Below are 12,612 nucleotides of genomic sequence, written 5' to 3' on the forward strand. Positions count from 1 at the left end.
GTTTTTAGTTTACTTGGTCGAATACCTGTCACTGTCTTTGCTGCAGTAGGAGCATCTAGATAAAACTGTCAAATTAAGAATCCATTCTTCCTGGGACCTCATCGGGAACTCACCAGCGAGCACAGTGACCATATGACTTAATTTAAAGCACACTGTCATCTTTTTTTTTTTCTTTTTTCAACCGAGTTGACTAAACACTGACCTGTCCCACCAAGCAGGAGTACTAAAGTTGAAAAAAAAAAAAGCTTTTCTAAATTTATATATCAAAATTTATGATGACTTATGGTGTATTCCCACTGAACGTGAAGCAAATTTTCAGCACAAATACAACCACTGAAGTGTTTTTTTGGAGTGTTTTGCAACAGCAGTGCCAACAGTTGCGCTAACTAACCGAGGCAGGCAGCTAATGGCTCCCTTGGTTGTAAAAGTACAACCAATAGCTGGAGTCAAGTGATGTAAACACGGTAAACATGGAGGCCCTGTGCTCTGGACCAGTGTGAACCAAGATGACAACACCCTTTATTTTTCATACCATCACAGCAGCATAATACTGCTTCTCTCCTCCTATTATTTACCTGCCACAATAAAAGGCCAACTTAAAGCATTTTGCTAAAGAAAACTACTGAACAAAAAAGCGTACACAATTAACAAAACAACAATTACATATTTTCAGAATTTACCATGTAGTCCTGTGGCCTCCCGCACTAATCTCTTAGCCCTCTCCTTATTTCTTCTGTCTCTGGAGAGTACCGACATTGAGTCATGGAGGTCCAGTTTCCCACAGTCAACAACAAGACGTTTTTCCCCCGTATCTGATTCTCAGTAGCATCAGGAGTATCTCAACTGGATCTTAATGCTGATAGGTAGTTGGGTAGATAGCTCTATTGCAGGAATACGCAAATAGAGCCAATTTTGTGTCTTTGTGTCATTCGCACCAACCAGCGCGAATTTTGGCTATATAATTTTATTTGCGTTGAGTTTGTATGCAATATTGCCATGTGAAACGCTAGCTTTGCGTTTGGTGTGGACACATAATTAGTGATCTTGCTTTGTGAGACAAACTTTTAGATTGCTTTGTACCAAAAGAAGAAGTAAAAGGGTGACCAAAAGATCCAACAATGGTATATTTAGATGGAGTTTTCACTCATTTCTATTTGGGAGTGTCTCTAATGCTCTTAAAGTTCTATTCTGTGGCCGGAGAAGTTTTACTTTCCTGAAGTATGCAAAGAGGTGGATGAGAAATTTGTTGTTTATATGACCATAATTTCCACCGTAGAACTTTTGCATGCTGCAGCTTCCTTGACCGGGTCAGCAGATTTGATCGCAGAAGAAGAAAGGAGGAGCATGGAGACAAAGAAGGGCACCACCGAGAAGGAAAGCCCCAAAAAGATACATAAAAGCCGGATTTAAGGACAATCTATCAGGCCGGGTCTGAGCTCCCTGTGCAAAGACAGATGTTGACTTTGAAACCGAAGAATTAGCAGAAAAACACAGACAGAAAAGGGCTACAGGTGTACATAGACAAACGGGCACAATGAAAAGTAAGATTAAAAGTAACAGTAAGTAACAGTAACAGCATGTCTGCAGCACATCTCATACTGTCTAATGTTTTGGGGGTCGATCAGCAGATTTCAGCGTTTCCTGTGGCCTCAAGGATGCAGCTGCTTCACATCACACGCACCCCGTGAAGTGCTGCTGTGCATGGGGGAATTTTTCTTTGCCACGTCAAATTTATCAAAATGGGGAGGAAGCTTTACTATTTCATTTAGTCCCCTTAAATGCCTTAATTTTGAGGATTTACAAAAGTTATTAAGGGTTTGTTTTTCAAGAAGAATGTTGAAAATTTCAGAATCTGGATGATCAGTGGGAGCAACCAAACCTTTGGTTTTCATTTCTGAGCCCGCTGACAGGACACGGGGCCGTTGTTGATGGACAAACTGCAGCTGCTGTGGAGGTCAAACCTGTGACCCTGCAGTCATGTGACAGGCTTCTTTCAAATTCCAACAGAGTCAAAACACAACTCGAGTTAACCACAGACCTACAAATTTTGCAAATCACTCTTTCAAATGATGGATTGCTAATTTTGGAGACAAACGAGTCACCACTTCTCTGTGTTTGACATCATCCACTGAACCATTTTGATATCCTGTTTGACTCCTAAATAAAGGTTTTATAATGGCTATTTCTATTTTACTGAGATGACTGTGGTGTTTACATGCAGGTACTGAAGGCTGACGCTGATACAGGTTTTACAGACCCTAACGTGTTATATAACCCCACCTTTACCATGTTAATCAAACATCGCTGTTTAAGTAAAAAAGATTCTACATACAGGAGCACTAATGCCATTACAACCACCATTATTACTGATACTACAAAACTAGTACTTCTTTACTACTTTATTTACTACAGTACTTAGTACTTGTCACTACCACAAGCATTAGCTTTTTCTTATCTCTGTTGATACTGTTCGTGCTGCTATAACTCTTTATCACTGCTTATATTAAACAACCATCAGTATCAACAGTGGTGAATGAAGTACCTGAAAGCCACACTTGAGTACAGAAAGCTTACCCAAAAATTACTTTGCTAGAAGTTGAAGTCACTCACTAGAATATTACTTGAGTAAAAGTCTTAAAGTATCTGATATTAATTTTATGATCAAATGTACTTAAATATTGAAAGTAAAAGTACATTCTGTTAATAAAAAAGTATTGCAGTCCAAATTTTGAGAATTATGTTCATTTCTTTGAAATGTACACCAATGGACCCTTTAATACACTTGAAGAAAAACAAGGTCTTTTTTTACAATTTTTTTACAACTACAAGATCAATTCCAGCCTCAGACCTTTGCTGCATGTCACCCCACCCCTCTCTCCCTCCTCCACACCTCTGCTGTCCTATCAATTAAAGGCAAAATGCCCAAAAAATATCTTTTTTTTTTAAATGCTTCATTCATCCCTCTGTCCTTACCTATTTTGTAGTAAATAACTAATTTTTTTTTAGGGGAAATATAGTGGAGTAAAAGAGGACAGAAAGATAAAAACACAAGTACAGATACTCCCAAAAAATACTTATAACAAAGTATTATTATTTTGTTACACTACACTGCAAAGTAGTCCTACCACTAATAGACCTACAACTATTACTAGTTAGTAGGCTACTAAAACATTATAAATTATAACAGAAAATGACATATCATTGCACAGTTAGGCTACAATCACTATTTCTATTACTACTGCTTTGAGAATTATATGCTGGACCCAGCAACTATAGGGGAGGCGGAGGTAAATAAAACTAAAATGATCTTTATGATGGAAATCACCACTCACAAAAAATAATTACATTCAAAAGCTGCTTTTCTGCGTGTCCAATAGAAGAGAGGACATCGCTAAAGGGAGTGCAAGGTGTGTCCTTGGGACCTTGCACTCCTTTTATTTGTGTGTCTTTTATGGGGATGCATGAGTATTTACATCAGGACAAGATCAGCAAAGCAACCAGCTTTATGTCAGAAAATGAGTCTTACGAGAGAAATAAGAAGCGGGGAGCTCCTTTTTTTTATGTTGCTGCTTCTATGTAAATGAAACCATAATAAACTGATGGGAGAGAGGGACTGGGTCAGCAAACACAAACCCCATAGAGAAAGAAACACACACACACACACACACACAGAGAGAGAGAGAGAGAGAGAGAGAAACAGCGAGAGAGAGAAAGAGAGAGCGAGAGAGAAAGGATGTGTGCAGACTCCCTCCTCTTTCAGACCACCGGTCCAGATCATTCACCCGTCTCTTACAGTTTTGCTTCTTGTTTTAACCTTAACGATATCCAATGACAGCAAAATATCGCACATAAGAAGCTGACATATCTTGCCAAGCCATTTTTATATGCACCGTCTTCCTCAAGAGGAGGGTCGCTTTTACGTAAGTACAATGACCTTTTTGAGTCGCCATTCTCGTTGTCCTGACAGCAGCTCTTAAAATAACAAATATGATACTCTTGTTTAATCGAATTATACATTTTGCGGATTTTAGCCGGAACGATGGATGAAATCGTGACATTTCTGGATGCTTTCGATTAAAACAAATGTAGTCGTGAGCTACGTTTTCAGTCCAATCACTATTTTTCCGCTGTACCGGCGTGTTTGTAGTCCGTTCATTGATTCGTATCCTGCAATCGAATGTAGGAATCGTGACAAAAAGACTACAACTCCCAGCTAGAGGAAGCGAAAAAGTATGGTGCTTTTAAATGCTCCTAGAAATATTGGAACTACTGCAATTATTGACTCATAAGGTGGTAAATTCGTTACTGGAGAAGTTTGTTTAACTTCAAAGTACATTTAAAAGTACAGTATTTTGTAGGTTCTGAGTTAAAACGCAAACTTTATTATTATTATTTTTTAATTTTGCAACTTTTGCTTAACATTTAGTTCCCAACCGTACAAAAGAAAAAAAAATAGATTAGCCTGAGTACTTGAACGCAGCACTTGTTTCCGTGGCGCGTAGTTGTACGTTTCCGGTGACGTCATATCGAGGAGACCCAATGATGTTCTGTTTGTTTGAAATTCTCTAACCGACAAAAAACATCCAAAATGTTTACTGAAAACAGTTTTTGGAGATGCGTCCAAGACGAAACATAAACGATGTCTCCTTCCTCTCCGAAGAGAGGTAAGTTAACGCGAGCTAGCCGGTCAGCGTTTAAAGTAATGACGTTATGAGTGTTGTTCGTGTTTAATGAGGCTAAAAACAGCTAACTGTAGCTTAGTTACAGTTAGCTGACTGATGCTTCCTAAACAACCAACTTTCACAAAAATACAAAAATACAGCAGGTTTCGCAAACAGAGCCTTAGTTTGTCACAAGGGGTTTGAGCTTTGCTCTCTGAGGCTGTTTTAACCTGTTAAACCCCTCATGGCCGCTAGTTGTGGCTACTTTAACGCCAAACCAACTTGAAAACAGATTGATACAATGTGAAACAGAAAAACTCTTCTTCTTCAGTGATAGTGAATATCATCTCTCCTATCTTTAGTTCACGACTTTCGTCGCCACTGTCTATTTTTATAATAAAGGGCCGAAACGATTAATCAGTGAATCGATTAATCAATCAAAAGAAACAAAAGCGGCAACAATTTTAACAGATAAAAATACCAGGTATTAGGTTGTTCCAGCCTCTTAAATGCGACGATTTGTTCGTCTGATTTTTCATATAATTGTATCTGAATATGTTTGTGGTTTTTGACTGTTGGTCGGACAAAACGAAGGATTGCAAGGTGACTCTTTAGTTTCTGGGAATTTGTGGTTAGAATTTTTCACAGTTTTCTGATGTTATATAGAGTAGGCAATCAGTTAATTATATTATCTGTTAACTTAACAAATATTCTTTTTTAAATTTTTTTGTTTAAAATAAAGTAAAAATAATGTCACTTGTTTTATTCTTTTCTAATTTTTCTTGCATATCTTCTGCTGTCTTATTTCAAAAACTGATGAGTGTGCTGATTATTCTCTTGGTTTGGCCTAATTCATGAATCCTTGTATTTGGTCGATACATTGTCTGATATCACAATTTTCACAATCACAACTTCCGGTCCAAATCCAAATGATGATGATTTTTCCACATTTCAAACATTTACAGGGTCATGGAAAACCTGGAAAAGTCATATTTGTAAAACTCATTGAACGTTTTGGAAAAATCATGGAATATTGTGTGTAATTAAATTGTTAAAGTAGTCTTCCATGGATAACCTTCCATGTGACGTAACATAACGGCAAATTTATTTTCTGAAGTTGTCCACATTTTGTAGCCTTAACGTGCATCGATGTGTGGCAACGTTGTTTACTATCATGTCCATTTTTCTCATTTCCTCCCTGCACTCCTATTAATCAGCTTATCGTTTTAGCGGTGCATTTCGATGCCTCTTTCTCTTTATCAACTCCCTTCTAATATCTCACATTTGCTCCCTCCAGCCACCCGATGTTCCTTCATCAGTTGAGCTCCTTCAGCTCCTCCTTCCTGTCCCACACCCGTCCCGCTCTCTGCAGGGCTGGCTTCAGGAGCAGCAGTGCCGCCTCCTTCTCCTCCTCCCGCCCCCATTTTATCCCCACTCCTCCTCCTCCATGGTGGTTGATGCAGGGATTTTCCCCCTGGCCACCTCAGTTCCCCCGCTCCCACCCAGCAGGCCAACACCCCATGTCCTCTGGTAGGACATTGCACCCGCAGAACATCAACCTCGATAACTTTGGTGGTAGTCGGCGTTCATTCTCCACCTCTGCCCGCCTCATGATGGAGCGTCCAGACAGAGAGCCTCCTCACAAACGGAGGAAGAGTACAGAGGAGAGGAGGGGCGCTGACGAGAGGGAAAACAGAGGAGGAGCAGCAGGCGGGACAGGAGGCAAGGCCAAGGATGGCGGCTCCAAGGAGCACCATCACCTGAATTTCAGCACAGGCAGCCGCCCGCGACCAAACCAACGCTACAAAGATGGAAGCAGAGACCGAGGGAAGAACGGAGCCGGAAAAGGTGCTAGTCTTGAAAACAGCAGAGAAAAAGACGTTGAAAGGACTAAAACTGAAAGCAAAGGCACTCAGAGAAAAGACGGTTCCAATCAAGATGAAACCCTGACTCGGGGGAGGAGCGCGCATCAGCAAGGAGGGCATAAAGACTCACAGGCTGTCAGCTCTAGGACTCAGACCCCAAAGTCAAACCCTGAACAGGATAAAGTTCCCACACATAAACCCAACCCCTGGTTCAAAGGCCGGGGAGCAGAGGAGCAGGGAGGGTGGTGTGGGGGGAATACACATCCACCAGAGGGACAGATCGGGGACAGAGGTAGTGATAGAGGGCAGTGGACGGGGCTTCTTTCTCAGCCCTGCAGCACCACTCGCCCCTCAAACCCGTGGCAGGTCGCAGGGGCCAACAGACAACCTCCTCCAGCTGGAAGCTGCCCCCCGGTCAGACTACAGGGGGACGTGAAACCTGTGAGATGTAAGTTCACTCTTTTTAAGGCAATATTTAACTCATTCACTACAATTTGTGCAATGTACAATGTATATTAAAATGCTGACCATTTACTAAGCAGAGCCAATGTTTTTATTTTCACCATCTTTGGTTTCAGTCCATTTAGTTGTGAGTGATTTTTTTTTTTTCAAACAGGTGATCAATTTCAGGGAAATTTCAGACATAAGAAAAAGAAATCATACATTACAAATCCTACATTAGTTTTAAAAAGGTCTATTAATCAATGCATTGCAGGAGGCTCTGAGTAGCTGGCATTTTCATGTGAGAAATGTCATGTTTATGTGTTTGATCATTTTCGTGAAGTTAGCCTGGGATGTCTTGTTGCCTTCTAAAATTGTCTGGTTGAAGAAGACAGTTTGGACTGTGACCCTGTGACTACCCAGGTCTCATACTTGTTAGAGTTCCACTGTGTAGGATTTTGGGGGATATATTGTTAGAAATAGAAGATAAAATTTATTTTTTAGTGTATAATCACTTGAAAATAAGTAAAACAAGAAGTCTGGTGTTTTCCTCCAGTTAGAATGAGCCGTTTCACCGTGTCTGTTTGGAGAGAGAGAGACCTCTTTTGTTAATTTGGCTCCCAGTTAAAACCTCCGGAACAACCAACACTAAATGAATTGTAACCAGGAGTTCACACCTGGCACATGGCAGAAGTTTCCGCTGGTTGCAATCTGCAGTCCTCATCTTCAGATACCACTGAATCCTCCGCACCACTCCTTTACGTCTCAGTTCAAGATTTATTTTTTTTAATTTAATGGCATTTTTGCTGTTATCTGTTAGATTGACAGGAAACACAGAGAGACGTGAACATATTTTTGATGATCTATGATGAAGGACTAATATTTCTACCAACCAAATCTGAAAAAAATGAACAATCTCGCATGAAAAATCTATGCAGAGTGGCTTTAAATCCTTAAAGTCAATCATTATTTTTTTATTGTGTAACTGGATATTTTGTGAATCTGATGATACAAGTTAATCGCTAAATAACTTCTAGTGAGTCATTAGGACATCGAGCCACCTGGGGCTGCTGGTATTTGATCAGTCTTACATCAAATTCTTTCCCTTCTCTCCTCAGCTCTTCAGAGACACTGGGAGGCCTCGCCTGCCTGCAGTACAGAGATCCAGCCACCAGGAGACAGCACAGCGTTTGACTTCTCAATAATGTCCTACAACATTCTGTCTCAGGAGCTGCTGCAGGACAACGTCTACCTGTACCGACACTGTAACCCCGGCGTCCTGCCGTGGGACCACCGGCTGCCCAACCTGCTGGCTGAGATCAAGCAGTACGACGCTGATGTGAGTGGGTTTTCTTTTCTTTATTTTATTTCTATTTGCACAATTAACAAAAGTGCATCGACAGATTAAAGCAGATTGTGCAGGTGAGATAAAAAAAACCCTCAAAGAGTTATAAAGACGTCTCACCTAAATAAACAATGCAAACACTGAAGATGCTTAAACTTAAAAGAAAGAAAAAAACAGTACACAAGAAGCTTTTATCATCCCTGCGGATAAAATATTCTGATTAAGCAGATTGTAGCATACAGGATTCAAAAGGATATGCACTGTGTGGTCAGAAGTATGTGGACACCTGAATATAGCTTATAATATAGCTTTTTAGGCTGTAGCAACTAAATTTTGGAATGCTCTCCATGCACCATTGTGGTCGGCTAACTCTGTTTTTTTTTAAGTCAGCTTAAGACTGTTTTTGCATGTTTTTGTGTATTATGGTTTTTTTTTATGAACTGTGCAAAATGCACTTTTAACTCCGTGGCTCTGGTAGTCACCTAACCTTCTTTGCCTTCTTTCTCGTTGTGTATATTTCCCCTGTGAAGCACTTTGTTACTTATGTCTGTGAAAAGTGCTTTATAGATGCGTTTTACTTACTTACTTCCTGTTCACAAACTCTCACTATTACAGCTAAACGGGACACTGAAGTGTGTTAGAAGGAATATAGGCAGCGCAATAACATAATCTTGATTTATATTTGATCAGCACCGCCTAGTTTTACAGTTTGATCGGATTTTAGTCCGAGTTTGAGAGAGAGAGAGAGCCTGTGGAGATTGCCACAGTTCATCTGCACATACTACCCATGTTGTTCTGATGCAAAGCTGCTTGAAAATCTTCAGAGTACCCCTTTAAAGAGCGATAAGCAATGACCACCAGCCCTGGCCTAAAAGTACAGACAACTATCTGGACAGGAGTGTCTACCTACTTTTGACCAAAAACTGTTAAATACTCTGACATCTTAACTTTAGCATTAATGATGGAGACCTAACATTTGATGAAAAATCTCTTTTTCTAGATTCTGTGTCTCCAAGAAGTCCAGGAGGACCACTATGAAGACCAGATTAAACCTGCTCTGCAGGCACTAGGTAAGTGTGTGTGTGTGTGTGTGTGTGTGTGTGTGTGTGTGTGTGTGTGTGTGTGTGTGTGTGTGTGTGTGTGTGTGTGTTTGCGCATGTGTGTCCTCTGTGAGTTAAGACACTGATATTAAGGAAAATACTTCAGATACAAATATGTATTTTCTTATCTGTAACCTTTGCAGTAAATGTGCTTTTATTGTGAAATAGTACTCTCTATGTTTGCATGTTTTCTACTTTTATTGTTCATTTGTATATTCATGAAAATGTGTGTGTGTGTCAGGTTACCAGTGTGAGTACAAGAAGCGAACAGGAAGGAAACCCGACGGTTGTGCTGTTGTCTTTAAAACCTCCCGTCTGTCACTCCTCTCATCCAATCCCGTCGAGTTCTTCCGCCCTGGCGACGCCCTCCTTGACCGTGACAACGTGGGGTTGGTTTTGCTGCTGCAGCCTAACAACACAATGGGCCAGTCAGATCCCTCAGCCTTCATCTGTGTCGCCAACACTCACCTCCTCTACAACCCTCGCCGTGGCGACATCAAACTGGCCCAGCTGGCAATCCTATTGGCCGAGGTCAACCGGCTGTCCCGCCTCCCGGACGAGTCGACCAATCCGGTCGTGTTGTGTGGGGATTTTAACTCCACACCCTGGAGTCCACTGTACAGCTTTCTGACCACAGGCTGCCTGGAGTATACCGGCCTGCAGAGCGGCATGGTGAGAGACACACACACACACACACACACACACACACACACACACACACACAGAGCTGAAGAATGAACGGATTCATTGGTTCATCAGTGAATAACGTGTAATAATGTGTGTGCAGGTGTCTGGTCAGGAAAGCAATCCCAGAGGTCAGCGTGTCCTCACGCCTCCTCTCTGGTCTCACAGTTTAGGAATCAGCCATCAGTGTCAGTACAGGAGCAAACCCTCGGCTGAGTCGTCCTGCAGCAGCCCGTCAGGTACGCGCTCTGAGCTCCACTCCACTCTCACCTGGGCCACACCACCTGCGAGGGCTGGACCGATGTTGTTTTTTTTCAGGGCCGATACCGATTATTAGTACTTAATGAGACCGATAAGAGATATTTAGAACCAACATGTATTTACAGTAAAAATGAAAATCTTTCTATCAATATCTAGAATTTGGAATATAACAAATTAATCAAAACTTAAAGGTTCAACATCATATACAGCAAGCTCCCTGCAACTCTTTTATATAATGATCAGTTAAAATTTAAATAAAAATGAAAGAATAAATATGATTGATTGTGATTCTTATTCCTGAGTCATTTTCTGGGCTACTTTTGCCATACAATAATAAATACATACAATATAATAAATGCAATAATACATTTTATTTATATAGCGAAAATAATAATAAAATAATCAATAAAGAACATTTAAAAACAATTAAAAAAAATTAAGTGATTCAACAATTTTCATTTCAAAGAGATGGTAATTTGAGATTCTATTAATCAAAATCATAGAAAGTATTTTGCCTTGTGTACTCAATTTATTTTGGCACTTTTTAGGTCCCCCAAATCCACCACCTATTAATCATAGCCGAACTATAAATCTTAAAGTCATAAAATCATAAAATTGTGAAACTATAGATCATAAAGTCAGGTGCGATACAACATACTAAAAGGATAATAAAAACAGGAATAAGAGTGGCATCAGGTTTTGCTGTGGTTTAACCCCGCTGTGGTGGTTTGCTCGGTTTAAACTGAGATCAGTTATAGTTTAGTTTGTCGGCTGAACGTGGAGCCTCATCACTGACGGACTGTGTGTCTCTCTCAGCAGTCGAAGGAGCGATCTCCAAACTGACTGTAGAAGATCTCGCCACCAAAGCTGCTGCTGCTTTTCACAGGTGATGTCTCTCTCTCCCCCTCGTCTCCTCTGTCTCCTCCCTTCATACCTCTGTCAGAGCTGTGAACGCATTGTTGAAAAATCCCATCATCTGCCTGAAAGTAAAGTTTGAGAAGTTGCAAAAACAGTTAATTAAAAGTCTTTTGCTCGTCTATTTTTAAAATCTGTTTCTGCTGCTAGAAAGTGTCAATTTCTAAAAAAGAAGTCAAAGTGTAAAGCAGAGTCTGCACTCTTCCCTAACTGTGTGTGTTTCTGTGTGTGTGTGTGTGTGTGTGTGTGTGTGTGTGTGTGTGTGTGTGTGTGTGTGTGTGTGTGTGTGTTTTTAGAGCAAGGATCGAGCATAGCCTGAAGCTACAGTCGTCTTACCAGCACCACCTGAAGCCTGATGGGAGACCCGAGATCACCACCTGTCACTCCCGCACAGCCATGACGGTGGATTACATCCTGTACACACCCGGTACTGACACACACACACACACACACACACACACACACACACACACACACACACACACACACACACACACACACACACACACAAATCACTTGCCCGACACCTTTCCTTAGCACAGCGTTATCATTATTGATGCTGATCTTAATACCTGAGTTTAGACATTGATGCTAAAACGATGCTTTTTGGCGACAGCTAAGACCTGACGGTTGTGTCCCGGTTGTCGGTCCGTCTGATTGTCTGGCACGTTCTTGTGAACACGATATCTAAAGAACGCCTCTAGGGAATGTCTCAAATTTGGCACAAATCTTCACTTAGACTTAAGGGTGAAGTGATTCGATTTTGTTATTCAAAGGTCAAAGGTGAAGGTCGGCAGGAACGTTTGAGTAGACTCAAGGATGAACTGATTAGATTTTGGTACTTGTGAATATCTGAAGATGACCTGAAGGGAGTTTCCTCAGATTTGGCACAAACGTCCTCTTGGACTCAAGGATGAACTTATTAAAATCTGGTGGAAAAAGGTCAAAGGTCACAGTCATGGTGACCTCATGAAACATGTTTTTGGCCACAACTCAGAAACCTTTGGTGTCCACCTTGAAACTGTGCTGGTTGTAGAGATCTTCTGTGTGTTTTAAGCATCCGTGTTTTCACAGACGTGGATGTAAACTGTGCAAAGTGACGCGTGGAGGCATACAATTGCGTGGCGTTATTTCTAGTTTTCGATATCTTACTACATCTACAAACTTTATGATATCAATTTTTTTTAAATATCCAAACCATATTAAAATACATGCCTGATTAAAGCCGTTTTGAACTGCAATTACATAAAATGCAAACTCTTTATTCAAATTAGGACATATGTGATTTTAACTTAAAAAAAGAAGAATATGACTTTCAGTTTTCCATAATATTGAGATAC

At 40.7% G+C, this 12,612-nt stretch overlaps 1 protein-coding gene across 2 annotated transcripts in view; it reads left to right on the plus strand.

The window, feature by feature from the left end:
- Nucleotides 1-4,504: 4,504 nt before the first annotated feature.
- Nucleotides 4,505-12,612, plus strand: part of angel2 (angel homolog 2 (Drosophila)) — a 36,364-nt gene continuing 28,256 nt past the window's right edge. For both annotated transcript variants that reach the window (XM_042504086.2, XM_042504083.2), the window contains exons 1-8: nucleotides 4,505-4,664; nucleotides 5,959-6,974; nucleotides 8,086-8,306; nucleotides 9,313-9,382; nucleotides 9,654-10,084; nucleotides 10,200-10,335; nucleotides 11,174-11,243; nucleotides 11,569-11,699. In XM_042504086.2, coding sequence (XP_042360020.2) covers nucleotides 4,615-4,664; nucleotides 5,959-6,974; nucleotides 8,086-8,306; nucleotides 9,313-9,382; nucleotides 9,654-10,084; nucleotides 10,200-10,335; nucleotides 11,174-11,243; nucleotides 11,569-11,699 — 2,125 coding nt within the window. In that variant the 5' untranslated portion in view covers nucleotides 4,505-4,614. The remainder of the gene's footprint in view (nucleotides 4,665-5,958; nucleotides 6,975-8,085; nucleotides 8,307-9,312; nucleotides 9,383-9,653; nucleotides 10,085-10,199; nucleotides 10,336-11,173; nucleotides 11,244-11,568; nucleotides 11,700-12,612) is intronic.

The sequence above is a fragment of the Plectropomus leopardus genome, chromosome 16, assembly GCF_026936395.1.
Source record: "Plectropomus leopardus strain MGB_pleo_1.0 chromosome 16, ASM2693639v1, whole genome shotgun sequence".
In the NCBI taxonomy this organism is placed as follows: Eukaryota; Metazoa; Chordata; class Actinopteri; order Perciformes; family Serranidae; genus Plectropomus; species Plectropomus leopardus.